Source organism: Plutella xylostella, chromosome 7, assembly GCF_932276165.1.
Source record: "Plutella xylostella chromosome 7, ilPluXylo3.1, whole genome shotgun sequence".
In the NCBI taxonomy this organism is placed as follows: domain Eukaryota; kingdom Metazoa; phylum Arthropoda; class Insecta; order Lepidoptera; family Plutellidae; genus Plutella; species Plutella xylostella.
In genome coordinates, this window is record NC_063987.1 from 6,893,458 (window position 1) to 6,920,068 (window position 26,611).

General features: G+C 37.9%; 1 protein-coding gene and 1 long non-coding RNA gene across 2 annotated transcripts; one reads left to right on the top strand and one right to left on the bottom strand.

Annotated features, from left to right (window-relative positions):
* On the top strand, positions 1-25,567 carry LOC105389271 (apyrase). The gene is made up of 11 exons (XM_038106669.2): positions 1-168; positions 897-1,119; positions 1,828-2,025; positions 10,881-11,011; positions 17,008-17,155; positions 18,092-18,218; positions 18,646-18,800; positions 19,780-19,870; positions 22,084-22,230; positions 22,807-22,973; positions 25,079-25,567. The coding sequence occupies exons 1-11, from the start codon at positions 2-4 to the stop codon at positions 25,211-25,213; spliced, it is 1,689 nt and encodes a 562-aa protein (XP_037962597.2). The 5' UTR covers position 1; the 3' UTR covers positions 25,214-25,567.
* Positions 12,400-13,801, bottom strand: LOC125488714. The gene is made up of 2 exons (XR_007266434.1): positions 12,790-13,801; positions 12,400-12,437 (listed from the first exon to the last, which is right to left on the bottom strand). It is a non-coding gene; the product is annotated as an uncharacterized LOC125488714 (long non-coding RNA).
* Positions 25,568-26,611: the final 1,044 nt, after the last annotated feature.

Sequence of the window (26,611 nt, forward strand, 5' to 3'; positions counted from 1 at the left end):
TATGACTTACCTTCAGATAGTTGAGTTGCACGTTGAACGTGCATTCAAAATGTTGAATATAATATTTTTAATTATTTTGGTTTTTAGTGCCAGTGTGAGTGCGCAGGGGAATACCACGCAAAGTGCGTACGAGCTGAATATTATACACTATAATGACTTTCATGCAAGGTAAGAAGCTTTTTGTATTTTAGATTTAAACTGAAATTCATTTGCATTTTTTTTTTCATCATTCTTTAATTTATTTTAGTTCCATTGTCATCAGCTTTAGCCAAAGGGTGCAATACAAAATGTTATCGTTGGTCCAATAAGACCTTAGATAATCTAGATAATTATTATCAGGTCACCTGATTACCTGACATCATTAATTCAACTATTTTATGTCCGAAGTTACTTTTGATAACAGCAAGCAAGTAATAAAGTAAAAAATACTAAACTAATATAGCTACCCAATGGGTATGGGTATTTTCCCGTTGATAATGGGTACTACCCATTACACATACGCAGACGCATGATCCCTTGCATTTTAATTTCCAATTCTATTAAATTTCAAACACACAAAAGCTAACTAATTTTCAATTCCCTATAAACTTTCAGCATCCATCCATATTAACATAATCTTTCCCTGAAGCATAGAAAGACAGATATAATACTCTTTATTTCTACACCAAAACAAAATATAGGTACTTAACGTTGAGACTTAATTAGGGTACAAAAGGCGTTCTTATCACTTAAAGCTATCTCTTTGGATTTACAGAATAATAAGATTTCATTCATAATATAATTCAGGCTAAAAACTAGGCCAAAAACCCTTCCTTTATTGGAAGGAGACCCGTGCCCCAGCAATGGAGACGTGATGGGTCGTGATGATGATTCATAATATAATTCATAATCCCAAGGTTCGTGGAGACCAGTCCCTTCGGCGGCGCATGCAACCCAGCCGTCGCTCCTTGTATCGGGGGCTTCGCGCGCCTCGCCACGACCATCCGGGACAGTCTAGCCGAGGACCCAGAGTCTCTGGTGCTCAATGGTGGCGACAGCTTCCAGGGCACCATATGGTACAATCTGCTGAGGTGGAACGTCACTTATGACTTCATGAATATGATCCCGCACACTGCTCACGTAAGTGTTATAAGGGTGAGGCCACACGAGCGTAATTTTGTGAGTTGTGCGCGGCAGAAAAGTAGCGCGGAGACTATATAGGGGGGCGGGCGGCCACTTGTCCCCGCGCACACTTTTCTGCCGCGCACAACTAATGAATGTTTGCACCGTTTTGATTTATGATGTAACATAGATCTACGTAAACAAGAATATGTGGTATGAAAAGGAAAGGTTAGATTTTTTGTTTTTGTTGAAAAGGCTCCAAAACTACTGGACCGATTGTATTATCCGAGAGTGCTATACCTAGGCTACTTTTTATGCCGGATTTAACGGGAGCGCTTTTAAAGGCGATGTGAATTTCACTTGGAAAAGCTGTAGTTTCCTATACTCACTCACTCACTCAATGGAAAAGTTCCAGTGGCAAAATCACTAAGTTACTCATAAGCAGAAAAGTCTAGATATGACGCCTTCTGCAATATTGAAGTACATTTAAAAGCTCGCCCAAATATTTTTAACAAGTTTCCTACCTAATATTTGAAAAAAATTATGCCATTTAGTATCGAAATTTTCTAAGTGGAACTGTGTCTTTGCTCGTGAGTGTATGATCTGCTGACAAAGAATACTCCTTGAATCTAGATGTACAGGTTTCCTCACGATGTTTTCCCTCATACTTAAGTAAATAATGACACTATTCTAGCAATCTTCATTATCATAATTCACAATCACCAGGCATTCGGTAACCACGAGTTTGACAACGGAATCGACGGGGTGGTCCCGTACCTTGAAAATCTGGACGCCCCAATGCTGGCAGCCAATATCCTTGATGATGAGGAGCCGACGATCCAGGGTCTGTTCCAGCCGAGTATTGTGGTGACGAAAAACGGACGGAGAGTGGGGATTATCGGCGTGCTTATTGCTAGTACGAATGTGAGTATAAACTTTTTATTTCTTTATATAAGATTACTTAATGTTTATTGCTCCTAGTTAATAAGTTTTTTTTTAATATGTTGTAATATGCTATTTGTACTAATAAAGTCATATTCTATTCTACTTTATTCTATAAATTACCTATGGTCTCATAAAATTGAGGGTTTATTGATTTGTAATGTGCATATCGGTCTGTCTTTTTGTTGGCCTGTAAATTAATTTGTTTATTATAACGGCGTAGCGACACATCGGATACTTAGTAGGTACTCATTTTTATAGTCACGATTCATCAAAGTAGCAGCTGTTCATATAGGGAAATTTTTCATAAGTAGTTAAATCAAAATTAGTTTATCTGATAACGATCTATTACAAAAACGTTTTTCTTTGTAGTTAACAATAGCGTAAGTAGTGTTGCCCAAATTCAGTCTTGGTCTTGCAGTCTTGGTCTTGTTCTTGCGTTTTTGCAAGACCAAGACCAAGAACAAGACCGCGTATTTTTAGCAAGACCAAGACCAAGACTGACCGTGCAAGACTTGAGCAAGAACAAGACATAGCCTGCAAGACTCTTGCGTCTTGCAGAGCGCTATTTCACTGAGTAGTTAGGTGTAACAGTTCGGTGTATAGGTAAGTACGCTTAGGAATTCTATGAGATGCAAAAAACTGTATCAAAGAAAATGAAAAACTGGACCTATGCGCATTACGACTAATACCATAAACATAGCGAATAAAAAAATATCTATTAAAATCAAAAAGTAAACTTTAATAAATAGTAATAGACTAATAGGTAATTGCAAGACTTGCAAGACTCTTGCTGCAAGACCAAGACCAAGACCAAGACTGGGAGCGCAAGACCAAGACCAAGACCAGGTGTATTGGCGCAAGACCAAGACCAAGACTGGCTAAGTCTCGTCTTGTTCTTGCATTTGGGCAACACTAAGCGTAAGTATCTTAAATTCTTATCTATTCCCTAGTTACAACTGTTCGCTATTCACACAGAAGCCAACTTTGTAACTGTTTTATTATTACAAAATGATTTATGGAAACAAAAAGTTTCTGATATTAAAACAGAAGCTAATGTAAAAGATTTCTGAGAGCTCTCTCGGAATACTAAAGCATTCCCGGGAGCAAAGAGCTCAAGCAAAACACGTAACAAAAACTACGGTTTGATGTGAACACAGATGTTGCCTTACAATGCACGTAGCTATTCATGCAGCCCTGGTACTTTTATCTAAAGATAACACTCACGTGTGTGATCTTTCGTAATCATCCAAGTACGCATTGTTTTACACGTAACTGGTATTTAATTTACCTATTAAAAATTAGTATTATGTGTGCATAAATTAGAATAAAAACTAAAAAGTAACGTTTTACAACTGAGAACAGGGACTCTATCGCGACGTCAAAACGAAATAACATTTTACGAAGTACCTAATGTATGTATTTAAGTATTAATTAAAAAATAAGAAGGTATTAATTTCCTTTCCCTTGTTTATATTTTAGTACATCTTCCTCATTGATATTCAAAATTTATCGCTTTTAGCGATAAGGCCGCCCGGCTACTGTATTATAGATTTTATGTCTTAAATGTTATTTTAAGTGTTTTATGTACAATAAAGTTATACTACTACTTCTACTACTTTTTAGTATAAAATAAAAATCAATACAATGGACAACATTTCAAAAAACTAAAGCTGCTATAAATCGAAAACCATTTCGAGATTTAGCTCTAAAGGCCACAAAAAAAATGTTTTTGTATTTTTTGGATGTATCATTTTCGAGAAAATCATGAAATAGTAAATAAGTGCTGATGACGTCATGCATCAGGTGCGATGCGTTTTGATGATCAAAGCCTATAGATTTAAAAACAAAGTAACTGTCACTTTCATTTTTGATTGACGTTGACGTTTTATCGTGACGTTGTTGTTTATTTGGGTCATTTTCATAAATTCTGTTCTGACACTTTCTGACAATTTTTTTAATTTATCATATAAAATGGTTAGTACATATTAATAGATGACCTCTATATAATATGTCCCAGAGCATGCCACCGCCTACACAGCTTAAAAAATGCTTCTGCTTATTTTTTTACATGATAAGTATCATCAGAAATATCAATGTCATTTGAAAATGACCCATTTGTTGGTTGGCATGTAAACAAAGTTTAAATGACACTTGTCAGTGTCATTTATGTTTTTTTTCGAGACTACGGCAATAGACAAAAATAAAAATTGAGGCTAATAGACTAGAACCAGGATATCTCCGACTTGAGCGTTTTCTTTTTAATTTTTTATGGCCACATTATCATAGACTAATTAGCTGTCATAGTCTATGATAGCTAATGTCAGTATTTTGTAAACAAATAAATTCTTCAACAATAATAGTTTATTAACACCGTAAAATATGGATAGAAGAACAAGAAGTAACTTTCGAAAGCTGCTACATATGATGATAAGCAAGTTTAAAGAAAAACAAGAAGAAAAAGAAGTTTAATACAAAGAAAAACAACAATGTTTACAGGCGATCTCAGATATTATAGGTATAGTTAGAGAGAAATACTGTGTAATCTTGATCTTTGAAGGATTATTATTCGATTCGACGTAGGTAGTTATTTATTATTTTTCTTATGTTAATAGATAATCTTGGAAACATTAAAGATATCAACGATATTAAATTTTCATTATTTGATTTGATAAACATAAAGATTTGGATTTTCAAAATGATTAGTAAATGATTCCGTATTTACTCTCCAAACTAAGACCCATCTGTTACACCCGTGCGTAACGAGCGCCCTCCTCTATGGTTGCCAAACGTGGAAGAAAACAGTTCAACCACTAACAAACTACAGGTTTCATAAATAGATGCTTACGCAAAATGGCTTGATCCGGATCTTTATCTCCATCGAAAAATGTTGGCGCTTTTGTTCCCCATCAAATATTGGGAATAAGTAGGTGTTACGTATATGTATAAGGTTGAGTTTCGCTTGTATAGGTGCAGGTTTTGAGGAAAACACGTCTCTAAGCAACGATGATTTATTAGCAACTAACTAACCAACTTCATACACACTGAATTTTGATGATACAAAATAAGTAGATGAGTACCTAGTATAGCCGCACGGAGCGTTTTTAAATTTATACAAGAAAGCTAGGTACAAATAGATGAGTAGGTAAATAGTTTAAACCACAATAAGAACAAGATATAACAATCAACAGTAGGTAACAACATCGAATCAAACCCAGATACCTATATATCCTCTTTTATGTGTAGTAAGTAAGAATAAATGGCTATTAATTATGGCTCTCTCAAAACTATTAGGTAAGAGTAAATCATTGTCAAATGGACAGTCGTAGTGTAAAAAATACTCAAGTATCAAATCATTTTTATACTACACCTCCCTTCAATAGACAGTGATACCACATATATTTTTTTGAATTATCTGTGCTTTCTTCAGGACACGCATTGGGTAGCCAGACTCTATGTAACGTCACTTCCAGTTTTAAAATAATTAACTTTAAAGTTAAAAATAACATGCAAAAATTAATGTATATACAAAATAAAAAAATACGGGTCCTCTAATTTTTTATAAACTTTACGAATAGCTAATAAAAATATAGGGTAAAGAAAATGAAATGTTGTCCATTTGAATCCGAAAATAGTTGTTAAACAATTTCATAACAGGGGACCAGCCCCCGTATTATGTAACTCCGAGTGGGGTTGGTTGGTATAAAATGACTGACAACTTAGAACATTATTAATTACCTAATAACTTTTTACTGTCTTATCTGATTTCACAAACGTTTATGTTGAATTTAAGGATATATTGGTAGGATTCTTGCATATTTTTTTCACTAAGATTTTTGGTGTTTTCGGTTAATAAGTCTCTAAGTTGATACCAATTATCACCGGTTGCTAACTCTCAAAAGTAACAAAATACGGGGGCAGATGCGTGGCTGAATTGCTATTGAGCAGGACAGAAGTTCAAGCTATGGTAGATTTTCTCGAATAAGAAACTCGGCAATACAAATAATAGGTACAGTCAAGTGCAATTAATCCTGATCCCCTATATAGCTATAACTACAACCCTCCCACATAGGCGCCACCTATGTAAAATAACCTTGAACTACATACACCTTGTTTCGTTACTAAGACTTCTGTATGTGTGTTAAAATATGGCGCTAAATATCGACTTTTATTAATTTAAGCGCCATCTTAAATCAAATATTGGAACTAGCTTCATAAAGTTCATGCCAGAATGTTAAAACCTGTGTTGTTCACTTTTAACTATTGCAAGCCAGCTCAGTGTGATACGAAGTGATTGCATTTTTCACCAGTTTAACTACTTGACGGTGTGGTGTAATCGTTAAGGTATTCGGCTTTCAATATGGAGGTTCAGAGTTCAAATCTCTGGGAGGTGTGACTTTTAAAATTTATTTTTATGTTTTACTTTGTTAATCATTATAGATAGGTTATTTTAGACTATCTTTATCAATATGAACAGGAAATAAAATAAAAACATAATATATAAGAAAAAGAACTTTATTTCACTAAACAAGTAAATATTATTAGTCTGTATGCAGAATAATTATGAACAAAAGTAAATAAATTCAAAAATTGTAGAATTACAACAATGAGAACCAACATGTTACTAAATTTCACAATTTACATCTCTTGTTGTTTTCTACAATTAAATTATAAATAAGCAACAATTTTATTACTAAGTAGTTACTTATAAATATGTAATCAATTATCTTAACAGTATGAACAAATAATTATCTTACTACTAAATAAATTTTACTCATTTTTAAACTGGGGACCCGTTAAATACCTACTAAACGTATAATAACATAGTTATAATGTTCCATTTCTTCTTTGCGAGTTGTGCTGTTATCGTGTAGAAGATATTTCTCACGCAATGCAAACAGCAACCATAATATCATCCTTAAAATTCTCAAATTAAATCTTGTCATGCGTTAGCTATTTTATAACAGTTCTTCAGGGCCCATTATAGGACATCCATCTTCGGTAACCTTTAAAAACAATAATTTGATCATGCCTTAATGAATATAATAATTGTGACATTATTACTATAGCGTAAAAAGTATATTATGATAATCTATAAGTAAAATAAATGAAAGCCAATAATATATAAAGTAACCAATAAAATTATAAAGAGAAAATACGAACCCAATGTTGTCCTGGCACTTAACTCAATTAATAATGATGACCTTGTTAATAAATTCGTTTGTCATCGTTACAAATCAATAATTTTGATTATATTATAGGTATAAATATAAATCAGATCAATCAGATGGAATTAACAAAACCCATCTCAATGCAACAAAACATTCTCTTCAAGTCTACAATTTCAAATGAGAAATAAATTCAAAATACCCTCTGCGCTTATAATATTTCATATTGTAAACAATTATCACTATTCACTACATAGACTATACTTTTGCTAATGAACCGAAACATATTCACTATTTTGCAAACGAGTTCAATAAGCTTCGTGGCGTAGCGGGCAAATGGTTGGTTTGCGAATAATTGGGCCGCGGGTTCGAGCCCAGATGAAAAACAAAAATAATTTAAATTTTGTATTTCATAATATTATTGTTCTATGAATTCGTTAGTTTGTGTAAATGATGGATATTATCTAAAATCTAAATGATGGATATAAATAGGAGAATAGTAAAATAGTTCTGTGTCTGTCTATAGACACGAGCACTACCGCAACATACGTCACACCGACAAATTGGCTTTGCGTAGTTTGAATTTCTATTTGAAATGCAGGGGGTCAGGTTTTTCTGCACCTGACTGTACCTACTTACACAAATTATATGAAAAGGTTGAAACATGTACGAGCGTGTGGTAAATAATGAAAGTTTACACAAACGCGAGGTAACACTTTTGTCCCATTGTTATTGGGTGCACAATAGAACCGGTCCTTACCGCGTTCTTCATGAATGCTTCACATTAGAACTGAGTTGAATGAAGAGTGAATTCTCACATAAATGAACTAGTTCACAACTTGTACATTTATAGCTACGTTTTCAGTTCTAGACGTTTTATAACTGACTTAAATACCTCGGTTTATTATAAATTTGTAAATTTATACTGTTTTAGTGACAAGCCGATATACAGACAATAAGTTAACACTTCGAATAATCGTTTAAAAACGGATTTATGAGTATATTATGAGTATTATATTTTTCCGTTAAAAGGACCATTTCATAGTTTGGTTTATAAAATATGTAGGTATATGGACGTATCGATAAACCAGCGTTACAAATATGTTACAAGACCCCTAGTACTTAGTAAATAGAGCCAAATATACATATACATATACTCGTAATAATACTTTCACGACACGTGGGCATTGGGCAAGCTCTACAAAACAAGGGTTAGAAGGTGCTTTTGTCACTGAAAACCTTTTGAAAACACATCATGAATCATGAATGTCGTGTGCTAGAGCCTAATTTAGTAGGAGAATGTTTTTATTAGATTAAAGTACTGAGATGTGTATCCTTTGTACTAATTTCTTTAAAATTATGGTTGCCTGTAAGAAATCGCTTTAGGTTAGAATAAAATAAAATATCTTAAATAAAATAAAATACCATACCTTTTATTTGCTACTTTATTAACCTTAGGTAGGTATTTTGTTATATTTATGTACCTAAAATGATATTGGCACCGAATATCTACATGCTGGCTTGTAACGTAAATCGTGTAACAAAATAATTGAAGACTTAATATTATACCGTCAATTCCGAGTATTCCGACGTATCCCCAAAATTATGTATCTCGTTTTCTATATAGGGCGTCAGTGTTAACATCTGGGCTGGTGTGTAATGTAAACAGCGAATTTGAACTTAGCAGAAGTTCAAATTCGCTGTTTACATTACACACAACCCGCATTCCGTGGCGAGATAAAGATATCAGAAAGAAAAATGTTTATGTCTTAAGATAACTCCACCATTTAGGTTTCGACCTAGGGACATAAGTGTACTTCTCTAACGAGAAGATTTAGACCATGCCCATGAAGATAAAACAAATGTAAGTATTTAGTTTTTAAAATTCTCCCGGAGTTCTTGCTATTTCTGCTTGTGATAAAACGAGTCTCCACAAAATGTGAATGGTGCAGATTAGCTAGCAAAAGCATGTTTACCCCACTGTATGCCAACTTTTTCTGACCCGTACTTTTTTGCCTATAACTGGCAAACACCAAATACTCTTTTCCGAGACCTTAGTTTTATTGGTATAATGATGCGGACAGTTTTTTTTGTTTTTTTTTTGTAATTTTATGACTTATAACACAACATCTTGTTCGTATATTGTTAATCTAAGCTTAGCACGTTAGCAGAATGGTATCGGCAGCAGTACAGTCGAAGCCAGCGCTCTTCAGAGGGATTACCCATCGCTTCCACGGCTATCTGCTAAAGCCCTGCATTGTCTTGGAGTGTTGCCAGCGTTCTATTCTACGACCCGCAAATTAGACCCACTCGGCGTCCGAATGTGATAGCGTTTCAGCCGTGTTTGAACTGCGTTTTAGGTTATGGTGGGTTTAAACGGGGTCTTGCTTAATGGCAAGTTTTATAATTATGCTGTATAAAGTTGCATGCTAGATATATATAGTGTTGCAAAGAGAGTGTAATCTGAAATAGTGAATCAGGGGGTCATTCTTAACATGTTAAGTTCCACTTTTGAATATTCGTGCAAAAAATTATAACTACTTATTAACTACAGACATAAATTGTTAGTCAGGCGTGAAAACTTGATTATAGTTTGGTAATTTTCCTCCATTCTTTTTCCACCCTTTGTACAACAAGGGCTATAAGTATCATGCTACAGTTCTTCGACAAATAAAACCGTATCTGGAGTAGTCTGGACCTCAGGCACATAATTGTAAAATTTGTCGATAACCGATGAATCACCTCATTTTATTTTCTCGTACAGAAAATAATATTATCCATTCGAGAAACTTTCAACTAAACTTTAACAAGGTGTAAATCATGAACGGTAGCATGGAAACTTTGGCTTGTTGAATTTCACTATCATCAGCTATTCTGAAGCAGGAACTCTGTGCAATCTGCCGTAGCTTGATTCTGTGGCAAGCTCCTATTACAAAGTTATTGGCAGGTTTAGATAATTTATCAAATTTTGAGATAGGTGAACGTCTAGAACGGTGATCTATGCTTATGAAGTTGGGTCTTAAAAAGGTACATCGATTGCAATGAAATTAACATATTATAATTTTGACAAAATAAGTCTCTTTATGTAAATAATTTAATTTATTTATAATAATATTGATTGAAATTTAAAACTGCTGTTAATAGAACTGGAAAAATAATTAATTTTAACTAAAAAGAAATTAAAAATTAGTAGGTGCGTATTTGTGTGTGCCTCACACACACACACAAATACGCAAATACTCTGAGATACATACTGCAAACGTATAACCGTATACGACCTTACTATTTCAGTCGATGGTTAAATATTACAGAATTGGCAACAGATCGTTTCAAAAGTGTTGAACCGTTTGTCATCTCAAGACCTCTGTCGTTAAGCTTGCTCAACTTTAAACTTTAGATACTTTACTACGTAGATGCCGTGATAGCAAAATAAGGACATGGTTATAAATTTCACTTGTAAGTCCGATGTGGGTACAAGATTTAATTTTAAAGAAACAAACATTAGGTGAAAGGCCATCCTAGATGCGTTATATTTGTTCTTACTGCGTAGGCACGCGTTCTCATATTCGAGCTTGTATTTGAACTAAAAATGATAATGATAAATCATAACTTTCAAATATTGCTCATAACTTTACAGGGCTTTTTTTTCAATCCTCAATTGTCCTCCAGATCCTAGCCGCAACAGGCAACCTGAGGTTCACGGACGAGGTGGAGGCAGTCAGGAGGGAGGCTCAGCTGCTGCATGATGATGGAGTGGACATCATCGTGGTCTTGTCACATTGCGGGATCGAAATTGACCGGTGAGCTACAGTCACTTACTTACTTACTCCGGTTTGGTGATCCGTAGTTAACTCAACGATTGGTCAAAAATGGCAACCATTAGCTAAAGACCAACAAAATTCGTATGCAGATATCATGCTCGACACGAGACTTGACTTATGGTTAAAGTTGACCACGGATCAAATAACTGGCCACTACTCCGTTGGCTCAGCGAACCAAAGTGAGTCTTGGCCTCCGCTACAGTAAGTCACTTGTAATGTAGCAGCTCGGCAGGAGCTGGTCTGGATCACCGGGGAGCGACCCCTGGGCGAATCGACCTGCCTGGCCTCCCCCGAGAGTAGGGGTTGGGTGCTATATTGTAATGTGATACTTACCCTTATGACTAACGTCCCTAGTGCTTAGGGCTGGTATCTACCTAATAACTCTCAATTAATATGTACCGGGAAGCGGTCTTAGACTAGCTCAGCTTGACGCCGGCCTCTGAAGGAGTGCCTGGTCGCCTGGGGGATCTACAATGACCGTGAAGCGGTCCTAGCTATCCTGATCTTGATCCTGAGGCCCCGGGAGGGAAATAACCTCGATAGGTGTACGGGGTGATAATTAATAATGCCGATTAATTAGTGTAACACAATTGAGGCGGCACTGGACCCGCTTTATTTACAATCAAGTAACTTATATATCTAGGGTACTTACAGCTTACGTACTTAATATTAACACACTACACAAATGCACAAATACTTATCACGATTATTGATATTTATATTGGTCGGGCCCTGAAGGGGCCTACGCGGAGGTTCCTATCTTAATAAGGGGAAGGATACAGGGTACAGGAGGTCGGGCGAATACCGGTGGTGCGTGTAGATTTGTTCCAGGGTTTGTGGAGTGTATTTGTGTCGACAAGAATGTGGCTGAAGGCCGGTGTGTGTTCGATGATTGTGTAGTTCGGTACTTACACGGATGCTTTAAACTAGGCAACCCAGGCATCCATGTACGTATCCGGGGAACCTCGGCCCGCTAATTAGGCAGCCCACTGTGTCGGGTCTAGTCGGGTATACGGATGCTTTAAACTAGGCACCCCAGGCATCCATATATCCGAGAGACCTCGGTCCGTTGAGCAACCTACCTCGCGGGGAGACCGGTGTTGTGAGATTAGTGTGCGTGAATAGAGATTACTTGAATAGATATGGGTGCGGGGAGGGATCTCGGGAACGGAATGATCACTCGTCGGAATAGGAGGTGGCGAATGGTGCTCTAGCGGCGGTCCGGCGGCTATTTATAGGCGGGTCACCCCGCGCCCCTTGTATTCTCCGGAGTCGTCTGTGTGGTGCCCCGCCTCGTCTCGCACACGCCGGGCGCTCTTGTGGCTGCGGTGTGAGGGTAGGTGTGTTGGACGGTTGGTTTGTAACGGCTCGTTACATTCTCCCCCCTCAGCAGAAGAATTTTTACCTGTTAAAAATTCACAGGTCATGTAGATACATACAAGGAAAAATTAAGAGAACGGTGCATGTACTGGTGCATTTGTTTACAAATGGGTTCCTACTTTATCATCTGGATTCAGGATATATTTTATTTACTTAGATATTTATATCAGGTTAATTTTACACAGTATAACATTATTAACTTTGGTAAAAAAAAGTTACACGGTATTGTCCATGAGCATTTCATCCCTGCTTGGTGCCGGTAAGTTCGGACGGAAACGGTATATTATATTCGGGATTCTTTTCTACATAAAAGATGTGAATATTTTGTTTTTTACAAGACATGAGCAAGGATAAAATGCATGGTTGATTTTACTTACATTGTAGGCTATGTGTATATAACTTATTGTGTACTGATATACATTTTCCTGTTAATTACATTAGGTATACGGTTTCAGCTTTACGGTTTTAAATTGTTTACATATCAAATAAATTAAAATTTATACGGCATGTGCCCTTGCGCTGAAATTTACTCGGTCGGTTTGACACTTGACATTGACTTGACAACTAAAATTCTAACCTGTGTACGTTCACAGAGTAACGTATTGGGCTGCGTTCAAAAATTTACAATCTTTATTCTAAGTCTGAGCAAAATTTTACTTGCGACTTTGATGCAATAAGGTGGATGTTATACGTTTAACATGTCTGTGTGTCTATTATTTACTTATATCATATTATACTACGGACGGACGGTGTAAAATGTGTGCATTTGCGTTTACATTTTTACCTATTTCTATATTTTTAATATAGATTGCGGTTTTTCAGTTGTATATTTATAATTAAATTACAAATTAAACATAATAAAATTTATACGGTACGGTACGGAATGACTAGGTCATAAATATAAAAATGTTTAAACTTTTTATGGCTATTTGTCTTCAATCTTCATTATGTTGATGATTGAGGGTAGGTTTGGAATAATCGGTTCGTTCGGCATCGCATGAGTACCGCGGCTAGGCACATCTGGCGATGGGTGATGACGTCATCGGTAGGTATCTTATTGCTTCGGTTCGGTGGAATACGGTTGCGGCGAGTTTGATGACAATGATTTTAGGCGTTCTTTGTACTTTTTCATGTGATGAATAACATCTTTGTACATCCCGGGCCAATAATATGTTTCGGCAATGCTTTTTAGGATTTTTCCCGTGGTCACGTAGCCTGTTGTTGTCGGTTCATTAAGGTGTTGTTCGATAATCGACCTTCTCTTCAGTGTCGGAACGCATAATTTCCACTGCGATTGTGCATTGATCTTGACCCCGTACGCCGGATTTACAATTCGTTTTTGGAGTGAGCCGTTTTTAATTGCGAATGTTGGGTCATTTTGAGGTGATTTTCGGGTTTCAGACATTTTTCGGTCGAACCATTCTTTTCGTTCCTGTATAGACGCTGTGTCGGGATACCTTGGTGGATGTTGTTGTTTAGGTTTTTTCTTTTGCTTGCGGGATTTTGATTTTCTAGGGCCGGTAATTTTATTATTGTTCGGTGGTGTTGTTTCTTGTGTGACGACTTCGGTGACTTTCGGTGTAGTTTCGGTGTTGTTGTTCCAGATTATTGTGGCTCCTGCCTTTCTTAGGAGGTCTATCCCTATGATAACTAGGTTTGGCGGTGAATAAGCTGGTAGCACGAAGAGTTCGTGTATTATTTTTCTCTGCCGTATCTCGATTTCTGGGTCTATTCTGAGCTTCACGTCCATGACTCTGCCGTCTGCGACGGTTACTCGCATCCCTGTTACTGTTTCTTTGTCGGCGTTTGTCGAGTTCTCTTCGTAAATGTTTCTACTTATGTATGATCTGGTGGAGCCTGTATCAACTAATGCTCGGTATGTCAATTTCCCTATTTTTACATCTTCAAACATTCGTTGTTCCGGTCGGTTTTCTTCGGCGGTTATGTTCGTGTCTCCGAACTTGGTTTCTCTTCTGCAGCAGTTGCGCGTAAGTCTCCCGAGAACTCCGCATTGGCTACAGAATAGTACTTGCCTGCCCCGGCATTCCTTGTGTGAGTGGCCTGCTTTGCCGCAGTTCCAACAGCATGTGGTCTTGTCGTATTTTTCATGTATTTTACGCGGTTCTGGTGATGCTTCTGGATAAACTTTCGGTGTTTGACGGTGTCGGTCTGGTCGGTGCTTCCACTGTTGAGGTGAGGATTCTTCTGTGATCTGCTCGTACTCGGCTGCCTGTTTTATTAATTCCCCGAGGCTGGTGAAGTCTTGCTTCTTGATGTAGTACTTGTAACTCGCGGTCATGTTCTCGTATATTCTTTCTTCTTTTTCTGTTTTGGTCATTTTTCCGTACCTTCTCATCAGGGTCTGTATGTCGGTCAGGTAATCGACGAAAGATTCACGGTAGTCTTGTTTTCGTGCGATGATCATCTCGAGCAGGTTCTTTTCGTATCCCGCCGGGTAGTAGAATAGTTTGAATTCTTTTAGGAAGTCTTCCCACTTTTCCCAGTTGTCTGAGTTGTTTCTGTACCATAATAGCGGTTTACCTCTTAGTACCTTAGGTAGTACCTGGAGTAATCGGTCCTGCGGGACGTCACCTGATGACGTCAGTTCATCCAAACGCTCGATGAACTCAACCGGGTCGCATGCGGTGTCGAACGAAATATTCCATTCCCTCACGATGGATGACAGGTTCAGCTGGTTCGCGGTTCTGGTCTGGTCTTCGGATGTCATCTCGAAGGTCTCCTCCTCTTCTTCTCTGATGTGGTCGGACAGCTGCTTCCTCAGCTTGTCAACGGTTAAATTTACGGTCGGTAGCTTCCTCTCCCTACTTTCCCTTATTAATTCCTCTTTACTAAGGTTATAAATCCAAGAAGTTGGCATTTGATGCTGTATATTTACCTAATATAAAACGGGGCCAGTTTGTAATCGGTTACTATAATTTAAATAAAAATGACCAACAAAAATTATCTGCTCTTTACTTTTGAATTGTAATTTTTGTTAAACGGGGTCGGTCGGTCGGTTGTCGGTCTATTTTTAGAATGATTACGGGTAGATAGTTAAGTTGAACGGTTAGTCAGTCGGTTGGTTATTTCTAGTGAATTACGTGTTATTACGGGGGGCTAAATAGTATTAGATATTAATGAGAATATGTGGATTTTTCGTTGGGCGCCAAATGTAATGTAGCAGCTCGGCAGGAGCTGGTCTGGATCACCGGGGAGCGACCCCTGGGCGAATCGACCTGCCTGGCCTCCCCCGAGAGTAGGGGTTGGGTGCTATAATGTAATGTGATACTTACCCTTATGACTAACGTCCCTAGTGCTTAGGGCTGGTATCTACCTAATAACTCTCAATTAATATGTACCGGGAAGCGGTCTTAGACTAGCTCAGCTTGACGCCGGCCTCTGAAGGAGTGCCTGGTCGCCTGGGGGATCTACAATGACCGTGAAGCGGTCCTAGCTATCCTGATCTTGATCCTGAGGCCCCGGGAGGGAAATAACCTCGATAGGTGTACGGGGTGATAATTAATAATGCCGATTAATTAGTGTAACACAATTGAGGCGGCACTGGACCCGCTTTATTTACAATCAAGTAACTTATATATCTAGGGTACTTACAGCTTACGTACTTAATATTAACACACTACACAAATGCACAAATACTTATCACGATTATTGATATTTATATTGGTCGGGCCCTGAAGGGGCCTACGCGGAGGTTCCTATCTTAATAAGGGGAAGGATACAGGGTACAGGAGGTCGGGCGAATACCGGTGGTGCGTGTAGATTTGTTCCAGGGTTTGTGGAGTGTATTTGTGTCGACAAGAATGTGGCTGAAGGCCGGTGTGTGTTCGATGATTGTGTAGTTCGGTACTTACACGGATGCTTTAAACTAGGCAACCCAGGCATCCATGTACGTATCCGGGGAACCTCGGCCCGCTAATTAGGCAGCCCACTGTGTCGGGTCTAGTCGGGTATACGGATGCTTTAAACTAGGCACCCCAGGCATCCATATATCCGAGAGACCTCGGTCCGTTGAGCAACCTACCTCGCGGGGAGACCGGTGTTGTGAGATTAGTGTGCGTGAATAGAGATTACTTGAATAGATATGGGTGCGGGGAGGGATCTCGGGAACGGAATGATCACTCGTCGGAATAGGAGGTGGCGAATGGTGCTCTAGCGGCGGTCCGGCGGCTATTTATAGGCGGGTCACCCCGCGCCCCTTGTATTCTCCGGAGTCGTCTGTGTGGTGCCCCGCCTCGTCTCGCACACGCCGGGCGCTCTTGTGGCTGCGGTGTGAGGGTAGGTGTGTTGGACGGTTGGTTTGTAACGGCTCGTTACACACTTGTTTTATTAGACTCTTGAAGGAAAAAATTGTGTATTATGTGTGTGGTAGCGTAGCTTCCAAAAGGCTGAATGGGTTTTCGTTTTGATATTTTAAGGTTAAAGGTAATGTTACCCCGAGTGTTCTTAGCTATGTTTCATGAAAATCGCTTCAGCAATTCGAAAGTTATGCGACATTTAGAGTTGAATGTCGGTTTTTTTCTAACGATTCGGTTAGGTGATGGGTGAAGTTTAAGTTTAATGGCATTTTGTTTCAGAGTAATAGCTCGAGAGGCGGGCCCATACATAGACATCATCGTCGGCGGACACAGCCACAGCCTTCTCTTCAACGGAGAGCCTCCACAAGATTCAAGCTTCAAGCCTGTCGGCTCTTACCCTGTGGTGGTGGAACAAGACGGGAAATCTGTGAGTAAAACTTAAAGTTGTCTGTAGCGGTAGCACGGGGGCTCGATAAGATTTAATAAAAGGTTTAAGATAAAGTGTAAGCTCAACTCAACTAGGTAGAATAAAAAAAACATACAAAATGACATTTAAAAGCTTTTTTCCCAAAACTGCCACGTTTTTAGAACCTACCTGCCTATACCCAGTACCATTAAAATCTCATGTCGTTTCCGCCACAAAGTTTTTTACGTTAACAAAATAGACTTTTCCTTATAAGTACCAACGAAGTAGAGGGCGTCCCACTGTTTGTTTCGCTGTTTCCAATCACTCATCGACAGTTCAGTTCTCACCCGACATTCGTAGCTGCAATGTGCAAATATTATGATTCAGTTATGTAAACTGTCTCTGTCTTGCCAAGAATTCAGCAGCGGGGCGGCACTTAATATTGGAATATTGGAAAACAATTTACATAGTAATAGGTGTTGTTGGATCGTGATCGCTCTACTGCCGCTTATTAAATCAATAAATAACACTCAATTGTGTATTTTCGACTACAAATTGAATAAAAGTCTCTCGCTTATTGGTCGAAAAGCAAAAGTAAATGTGTGAAATTTAAGTGATGTGCAAAAAAAAATTTTAGACTGCATTTGTGTACTAGTGTAGTAAAACCATAAAGTTACGTTAGTTTTATTACTTCTATGAGTAACAACACCCATCTATTTATCGGGGGCTAAAAACATAGAAGCTTTTTGCTTATTAACTAAGAAGTATTTAATTACATTGAAATTTATGTAATATATGTACATGATAATAGAATTAAACTTTATAATTTAGTTAGGTACCTACGTTATAACATAGTTTTACCTTTAATTAGGTATTTTTTCTTCAGCGGAAAAAAATATACAAATGAAGAAGAAAATGACTGTTTATTCTTGAGTGGACTTATTTACCCTTTCTCAGGTTCTGATAGTGCAAGCGGCAGCCCACACTCAGTACTTGGGTGAAATCAGGCTGTTATTCGACGAAAATGGAAACCTTTTTGACTGGAGCGGCGAGGCACGGTATTTGGGAAACGAAATCATACAAGGTAAGCTTAGTATAGCATGAAAATATTTCAAAATATACAATGCTGGTTACTGTTATTGGTGGAATATAAATGATTATTCCACCAATCCCTTACTTCCCGTATATCCTGCACACTATACATAGAAAGCAACTTATACTTCTATGATTACATGCAGCAGACTACTTCCTCTGTGACCCTGTGTGTTCGTTAAAAGCTAGTATGTCCAGTTCATCATGTCAAAAACTAAAAACAGAGAGAGATATTTTTTTAATCATAATTGCGTGCGATTTTTGCCTGATTGGCGTCAGGTGGTTGATAACAGAGACCTTTTCCCAGCAGTGGGACACTAATATGGCTACGTAAAAAAAAAAAAAAACTTGTTTTAGTTGAAACTTGATCGACCGTGAGTGATACCTCTCGCGTATTCAACGTAATCATTTTCTTCCAGCCCCAGACGTCTTAACCAAGATAAACGAGTACCTCCCAATAGTGAGCGTGCTGGCCAATCAGGAGCTCGGCTCATCCCGCGTGTACCTGTCGGCGACCTGCACTTGCCGCGAGTGCAATCTCGGGAATATGATATGCGACGCGTTTCTGGAAGCCGTGAGTTGAAATGATGTTCGATCATATTGCCCAATGAGAGAGTGGGGCGCGAGTGGAATGAGCGAAAACTGCGCGACGCCATTGGTGCGCGCTATGCCGCACAGCGGTTATTCGTCTATTGCAGCGAGAACGCATTCAGAATCCTTTCTGCGCATTCGTACAATAGTGAAGCTTGCGCAGATTGATAGTTTTTTATTTTTTGTTCATGATGCGATGTTTACCATTTCTATTTATAAATTACAACTATGACCTTGATAGTATAATATTATTTGTGTAAATATTCTAAAAATATAAATTCTAATCATATATTATTCACCCTAAATTGTTCCCAGGCGTAGATAGTATTTTCTAAATCGTCCGTACTTCAGTCAAAATTATCAGAATACTGAAGCTAAAAGGATGAAAGTTTGTTACTGTAGTTTTCTGATACAGGTAACATTATAGTGCACACGTAATTTTCCCACGGGATACTGAAAATCTGAAGTTTACAGGAGTTACTACAGTACTTTGCGAAGTTGATAATAAACCTATTACGAACCATTTTAAAGCAATTTATCCGATACTAAACATTCCATGAAGCATTAACTTTTAATAGCTTTTCAGTAGAGGCAGCTTTCAAGTAGGTAATGGGAAATGGGGAATTAAGCAAAATGTCCATTAATAATTATCTTTTCAGAGTGTGATACCATTTTGTTTATCCAATTAAATGGAGAATCAATTTGGGCTGCGGAAATTACGCAAGGTTTTTTTATTTTTTAACTTATATTGTACTGTACCACACACCCACAATTTACTAATAATATTTTCTAATGTTAGATATTTTATTTGTTAACGATGCGGATGGTTAAAGATGGCGTTAAAATTCTTAGAAAGAGATGTTTCTGTGTGCGATAAATAATAAATGTTAATGTTAATGCACATGACATGACTGCACCATTTTATTTAGAGCTGTTAAGTTAATCATTTTCTATTGTCTCAGGCCATGGAATACGCCGAAGCGGAGCAGTGGAACGCGGCCCACGCGTGCGCCATCAACCAGGGCGGCATCCGGACAGACATGCCTCAGGGGGGTAAGCCTTATCGCCTGTTGTCTTATCACTAACTTATCTGAACTTATCACTGAGAGAATTACTTCGCCTGAAAACTAAACGAATCGAAAATACGTTCAGATGTTTGGGACCATACACAGATTACACAGTAACGTTATATTTATTACACCCCATGTTACTTCGGTTTATATCGGTTTTACGTGAAAACACTGAGATCAAAAATAAATATACTTAATCGATATCTTTTTCGGAGGTCCAAATTTAAAGATTTTTAGTCTCGCGTGATTTGATTCCCGATGAATTGAAACTCATAAGTGAGTTGGTATAATTATTGCAATGAATAATCCAACTTGTTACACTGTTACAGGAATCAGTTCATTTAATAATGCCGTATCGCAATAGACAGTGCAGTGTATTCAATCGATTGGCCTAATAATAGTCTATTGATTGGTGCTGAACAATGATATACCTCTATATACTTTGTAGAATGTTACAAATTGGTGCCTAAATATTTTTTGGTACCATATAAAATATTATAATGATTTAGAAATTCCTTAGAGGATATAAGATTATTTAAAAGAGTCATAGTGGATAAGGTCGCGTGTCTTATTCGTGATGACGTGGGTTCGAATCCTGTCATGTAGCAATTATTTTTTAAGAAATAAATGGCTCGCTTGTGAGATACCTCTGACTATCCCTTCGGGGATTACAGACGTGAGCAATGAGCTTATACAATACAGCTATATTAGTCAAGCAAATATCTGTAATTACTACAAAGACAGAAATACATCATACAATAAAATTATTAAATGGGTCACTTAGAGCTGAAAACAGTATCATTTTCCATTTTCTATGAAACAACCACATTTCCTGCGCGTACAAACAAGAAAGCTATCAAACTTGTATTGTTTCCAACGAATCGAAAGATAAGACATTTCATTACTCTCACAAAACACACTGTTGTGTATCGTATATCGTATGACAAGGAAAAAGAAGAACAAACTCCAACTTCCCTATCTTGTTCATAGAAACAATCCTGTTGGCAACACCAACACAAATGTATATTTTTACTATGTATTTTGTCGTCTTGCAACACACACTCTCTCTATACCCACCTACCGACGTGTGTGCATATTGTTTATCGTATAATAAAAGATCAGTTAAATACATAATCAGCGTATTAATCAAGCGTTTACAGTCCCGCTTCGCTTCAAATCCTATAACGATAAATAGAACACACTGCGGTTGTTTGAAGGTGATGGTGACCGGAATTAACCCATACTTTGATAACTTACTCCCTTATTCATAAAAAACTTCTCCGTCCACTAACTTCTTTATGAATAAGGAGGTTATACGTTGCTACTGCCGTGTAATGCCAATAATCATGAATATTAAATTTCATTTATTACAATCACTAAATGATCGGTTTTATACCGAGATGCAGAAAGAAACATTCGCCAATGTCGGCTTTAAATCTATTTATGTCGCTTTTTGTCCGTATACTGTCAAATCAAGGTAGCTATACATTTTAGACATTAGCTTAAAGTTTCTTTGTGCAACTCAGGGTAAATAATTCAAATATCATTTACTAATGACAACGATGTCGATGACTCTATCACTTATCGATAGTTGGGCCTCGATACATTTAGAAAAGTTATGCGCTGAAGTGGCGGAGGGTCGCGATCGTTAGACCATAATAAAAGGAGACCTTTGCAGTGGGACACAAATTATTTTTTTTGAAAAAATGCGCAATATCTGATTGTAAGTCGATTTTATTTCAGATACGTCTCATCGAACAGAATAAGGCTACGATGTGTGACGTGCAAAGAATCGGAAAGAGAATGACAGTTTCAATGCTGTTACTTTACCAGTATTTCACAGGTCGCACAGTACATTTGTACAACTTGGGAGAACTGGCTGTAACAGTAGCAGAACCCCCCCTCTCCCTCCTATCGACAACTTGTTTTTGACAAAAAACGGATTCAAATGTATTGAATTCGACACTAATTACTTCGTAACTATTTCTTCGTTTTGATTTCGCGATTGGTTCTTTCGCTGTAACATACATACATACTTCAGTAAGTACATTCAACAGCGCATCAGAATATTTCCAACTACTGTTCACTGTTTCAAAACAATGGGTCTGTTTGGTGTCAGTAATTCAGCATAAATCATGATTTTACCCATGTACGTTATATCCAATCAATATCCATATCCCTCTATTCTTGTTCCAGTAATTACCATGGAGTCCCTACTCCTGGCTCAGCCGTTCGAGAACAACGTGGAGCTGTTCGAGCTGCGCGGAGACCACGTGCTGGCCATGCTGGAGCACGCGCTCGCCGGCGACCGCTACCCGGGGGCCAACATGGTGCAAGTGGGAGGTAAGATAGAAAGAAATATTAGTTTACACACTGAAAGTAATAAAATACAGAAAATGATGCGAAGCAACAACAATATACAGAAAATTATAGTAAAACAAACAAAGGTTGCTGTTTAGAGCGTCAAAAAGGCACCGGCTCAGTATGTACTACAATAAGGCCTATTACGTAGGGTATGACTCTTTTCTATCTTAGGGCGAGTATACACATTAGGCGTTCGGCGTAGTGTTTGACGCGTGTAGTATTAATAATTAGTCATATATAATTCACTGTTATATACCATGGGGTGATGCAGCTAGTGCAAAAAAAGTCCCATTGGTACGTATATTATTATAACCATTTATAAATTAAACCTTAGATTGAACATTGTCTAAGTCAGACAGGCGCAGTCAGTTTTTCATTGATTACTTCTATCAGATTGTTAGTGTCAGCAAATCTTCAATTAAATTAATCTAAAATAACCGTTAACTCTCCTAATTAAATGAACGATTTGCTCAGCATTCCATCTTAACTCAACACCGTGTCCAAATACCTCAGACTTGTAAATTGAACAAGTTTCTCAATTAAGAAAACTTTCAGGTATGCGGGTGGTGCTTGACGGCGCTCTGCCGGTCGGTAGCCGTGTCGTCAATGCGTCGATACGGTGTGTAACGTGCGATGTGCCGCGGTACGAGCCTGTGGTGCCTGAGAACTGGTACTCTATGGTCACGACAGAGTTTATGGCGAGTGGAGGCGACGGCTTTAGTGTGAGTTTGTGTTTAGTTGTTTTCTTAGGCTCATGATCGGCGCAAATTGGGCCACCGGCCACCGCCACCGCCACTTTACAAACTTTTTCATGTATTTTATATTGACACGCTGCACACTTGTGGCCGGTGCGCGGTGGCGTCCACATAAAATACACGTAAGAGGCGGTGGCTGTAGTCGGTGGCCCAATTTGCGCCGAGCCTTAGATTTACATTATACGAAATTACGTTTTCTTTTGCACTGACACTCCATCTTGTCTGTATATTGGTAATCTAAGTTTTTTTTGTACAGTGCAGTTTAGTGAATCATATTGAAATGAAACATTGTCATTTTCCTACTCAAATTGTTATTATTTCTATATCAAAATAAATAACGTAGTTCTTGTAGGTATAGTAAGATTTCTAGAGGATATTGTACAATTGTACATAGCTGAAATATCTAGTAATTATCTACAGCTTTTCACATTAAAAAAAAAAAAAAACACGCACTCACCCCTTGTACTTATGTACTCCCTTGCGGGTTAGGCAGAGGTGCATTGCTGCACCCACTTTTCGCCAGAGTGTTATGTTAGTCCCAATGTAATAGGGGGCGGCCCTATTGCCATTTTACGGGCACATCCAAGACCTGAGAACAAATATCTGTGTTTAAACAAATATCTGCCCCAGCCGGGAATCGAACCCGGGACCATCGGCTCAGTAGAGTCAGTAGTCAGGGTCGCTAATCACTACGCCATTCGGTCGTCTTTTCACATTCATATTTGTTTAATAGGCAATAACATACATAAACCATGCATACGGAATGCGATCTTAGCCGAAAACGTCTAAAGTCTCAAATATTATTCACTATTACTGCAAGTGACAATAATATACCTCTATACAGGGTGTTGCAAAATTGGTATACTAAGCCGAAACCTACATGTGCAGATTGGTACTATATCTAAGCCCAAAACTGAAATCAGAATTTGAAAATTCGCGAAAAAAAATAATTATTTTCCATAGAAACTTTGTTGGTCACGTGACTTTTACTCTTAAACTAAAATTTTTTTTTCGCGAATTTCCAAAATCTGATTTCAGTTTCGGGCTTAGATATACCATGCTGCACATGTAGGTTTCGGCTTAGTATACCAATTTTGCAACACCCTGTATAGAGGTACAATCGTATCGAAAAGCTTATTTTATTCCAAGTTAGGTAAGATTGATTCATTACCTCGCTAAAGTCAAAGTGCACCTCAGCACTCCAAAATCTATTACCTGATTGGAAAACTTATTAAAAATTAAAAACACCGTATTCCTCCATGTGCTGAAGATGCTGTGGATGAATTCGAAAGTTATTTTAATTACTTATACTTATTTGAAAGCTTCTCTTTGAAACATAAGTCAGATCCTGGAAGTAAGAAACTGCTCATGAAGGGAAACTGAACTAATACATATTTAATTTTGTGAGAGAAAAGTGAGTTACATCAGAGGGAAAAGCATACCCAACTTCGCCGTGCGAATATGCAGAGTGCACTGATGGAAGTAAATTATGAAGAGGTTCACATGTTTTTACTAATTTGGTATATTGGAATTTAACGACAACTATACGGCTCATCCTGTCCCCTATCGCGAACTTGTTTTCACAACGAATTTTGGTTTCAAATCGTACTGAATTTGACACTAATTTTATTACTGCGTTTCTCGTTTTGACTTCGCGATTGTTAGGTCTTTCTTTGAACATCTCCACTTATCTCTGCATTGGTGGAGTGTGGACTTTTCCTCCTGCACCATAGACTCCTCTGCTATCGCGTTTGTAACTAACTAGCTAGGATGTAGATTAAGATTGATGGTCTACAATACAATATATCTTTATTGGTCACCACAAATTAAAACATACAAAGAAAACGAATGAACTAGGATCAATGAACAATACGCTAAGAGCGATCTCTTACAGGCAACCTTAAACATAAAGAGATAAAAGTAAAGAAAATTTGAGGGCGGTGTACGGTCAGGTGCAGAGAAACCTGACCCCCCTCCCATAGTAACAATGCTTCTGAGAGGGGTCAGGTTTTTCTGCCCCTTACTGTACCTACTACCTAACTACTTATAATATACATAAAATTAATTTCCAGATGATATCTGAAAACAAGAGGAACGTGCAAGTCATAGGCGTGGACTACGCGATCCTCGTCGACTACATAGAGAAGAACAGCCCCCTGGTCAACGCTGTCGATGGAAGAATACAGATCTCAAACGCTTGTGTTTAGTTATTAGGAAAAACATATAGTTCAACAAACACATAAACTATGTACACTCACGGGCAATGAAAAGGTTCCACCGAAAAAAACACCAAATTACTTCTAAACGGAAAAAGCTAGCCTAATGACGTCTTCTGTAACGTTGAAGTACAATAAAATTAACAGACCATCAGGACCAACTAAAAACAACAATATTTTATTCCAATTTTAAATTAAATCTTTGAAAAAATTGGGGCGTTTGGTGTCGGAATTTTGTGAGTAGAATGTTTTCATTGCCCGGGAGTGTATCATTTATTTATTTGTCAATAAGAAAATCTGTTCTAAGTGCAACATGGAAGACAGGTATTAAAAATTATGAAGTTACTTTGTATTTATTATGCTATTTACTGTAGATTTTAAGATAAGCTAGAGGGCTTAAAATGATATAGCTTTATGTATGGAAATTATTGAGCACATTATCTTCGTAAAACTTATTTTCATATTTTTATGTAGGTACAATAGTTATAGTCGAAAGTTCAGATGGATTGATCGTGGATGGTTGGTGGCCACGACGTTGCCTCGACTCTAGTAGTGGGCGGAATGATTATTATAACGATGCCCACCAAAAATTGGTAAATACTTGATTAAGCTTATGCATGATTAAACGAACTGCAACTCTAAAGAACCACCAAAGTGCTACCTTAATCAGAAACGTTCCAATACACTAACTTTCGTGTGTGTACAAAAGTGTCGGTTGGTTTAATTTCACGCAACATCGCGGCCTCCCTTCCGCCCCGGCGCTCGCTAATTACAATAACACCACCGATGGAGCTCAAGCTTTGTGCCAGAGGACTGACAAATACGATCACGACATAGATAGATAGGTTTTCGAATGCCTCGGGACTCCTGAGACTACGTAATAAAGGCTGTTTTTGGCTGAGATTGCAGATGATGATGAACTCTGTAAAACGTATTGGCAGTTTCGACATGCCGTAAAATAGCTTGATGTGGATAGAATAATTTCATTATTTCTGAAAATTGGCGAGTTCTTTACTCAATTATTAGCAAGTTTTATGCCCCCTATACCCTTTTTATATCATCCTATATAATTTCCATGTTGAAGGCTACGTTTGTAATATGGAAAATCAAACTTTTACAATTTAAATGCGCTTAGGACGTCTCTGAATGCTTTATCTGATCACGTCTTTTGACACACTGACACTTCATTCATGCTTTCGGATCGCAGGAGTTTTAACTTCACAAACGGAAAAGATATTCCATCCATTGGTAGTACAGTCGACTATGCTACAGGAGGCAAGTTTTACAAGCTAGGTAAGCAAGCTGGTGCTAATTGTAAGTACTTCTGCAGTTTGATATTAGATTAGATTATTATGATACAGCAGGTTCAATTTGAATGGACAAAATTTT

Excerpts from the sequence above, each read along its gene's own strand:
- LOC105389271 (XM_038106669.2), top strand. The coding sequence starts at position 2 with ATGACTTACCTTCAGATAGTTGAGTTGCACGTTGAACGTGCATTCAAA. Across the intron at positions 169-896 it reads TATAATGACTTTCATGCAAG|GTTCGTGGAGACCAGTCCCT; the intron begins GTAAGAAGCTTT and ends CATAATCCCAAG. Across the intron at positions 2,026-10,880 it reads TGCTTATTGCTAGTACGAAT|ATCCTAGCCGCAACAGGCAA; the intron begins GTGAGTATAAAC and ends ATTGTCCTCCAG.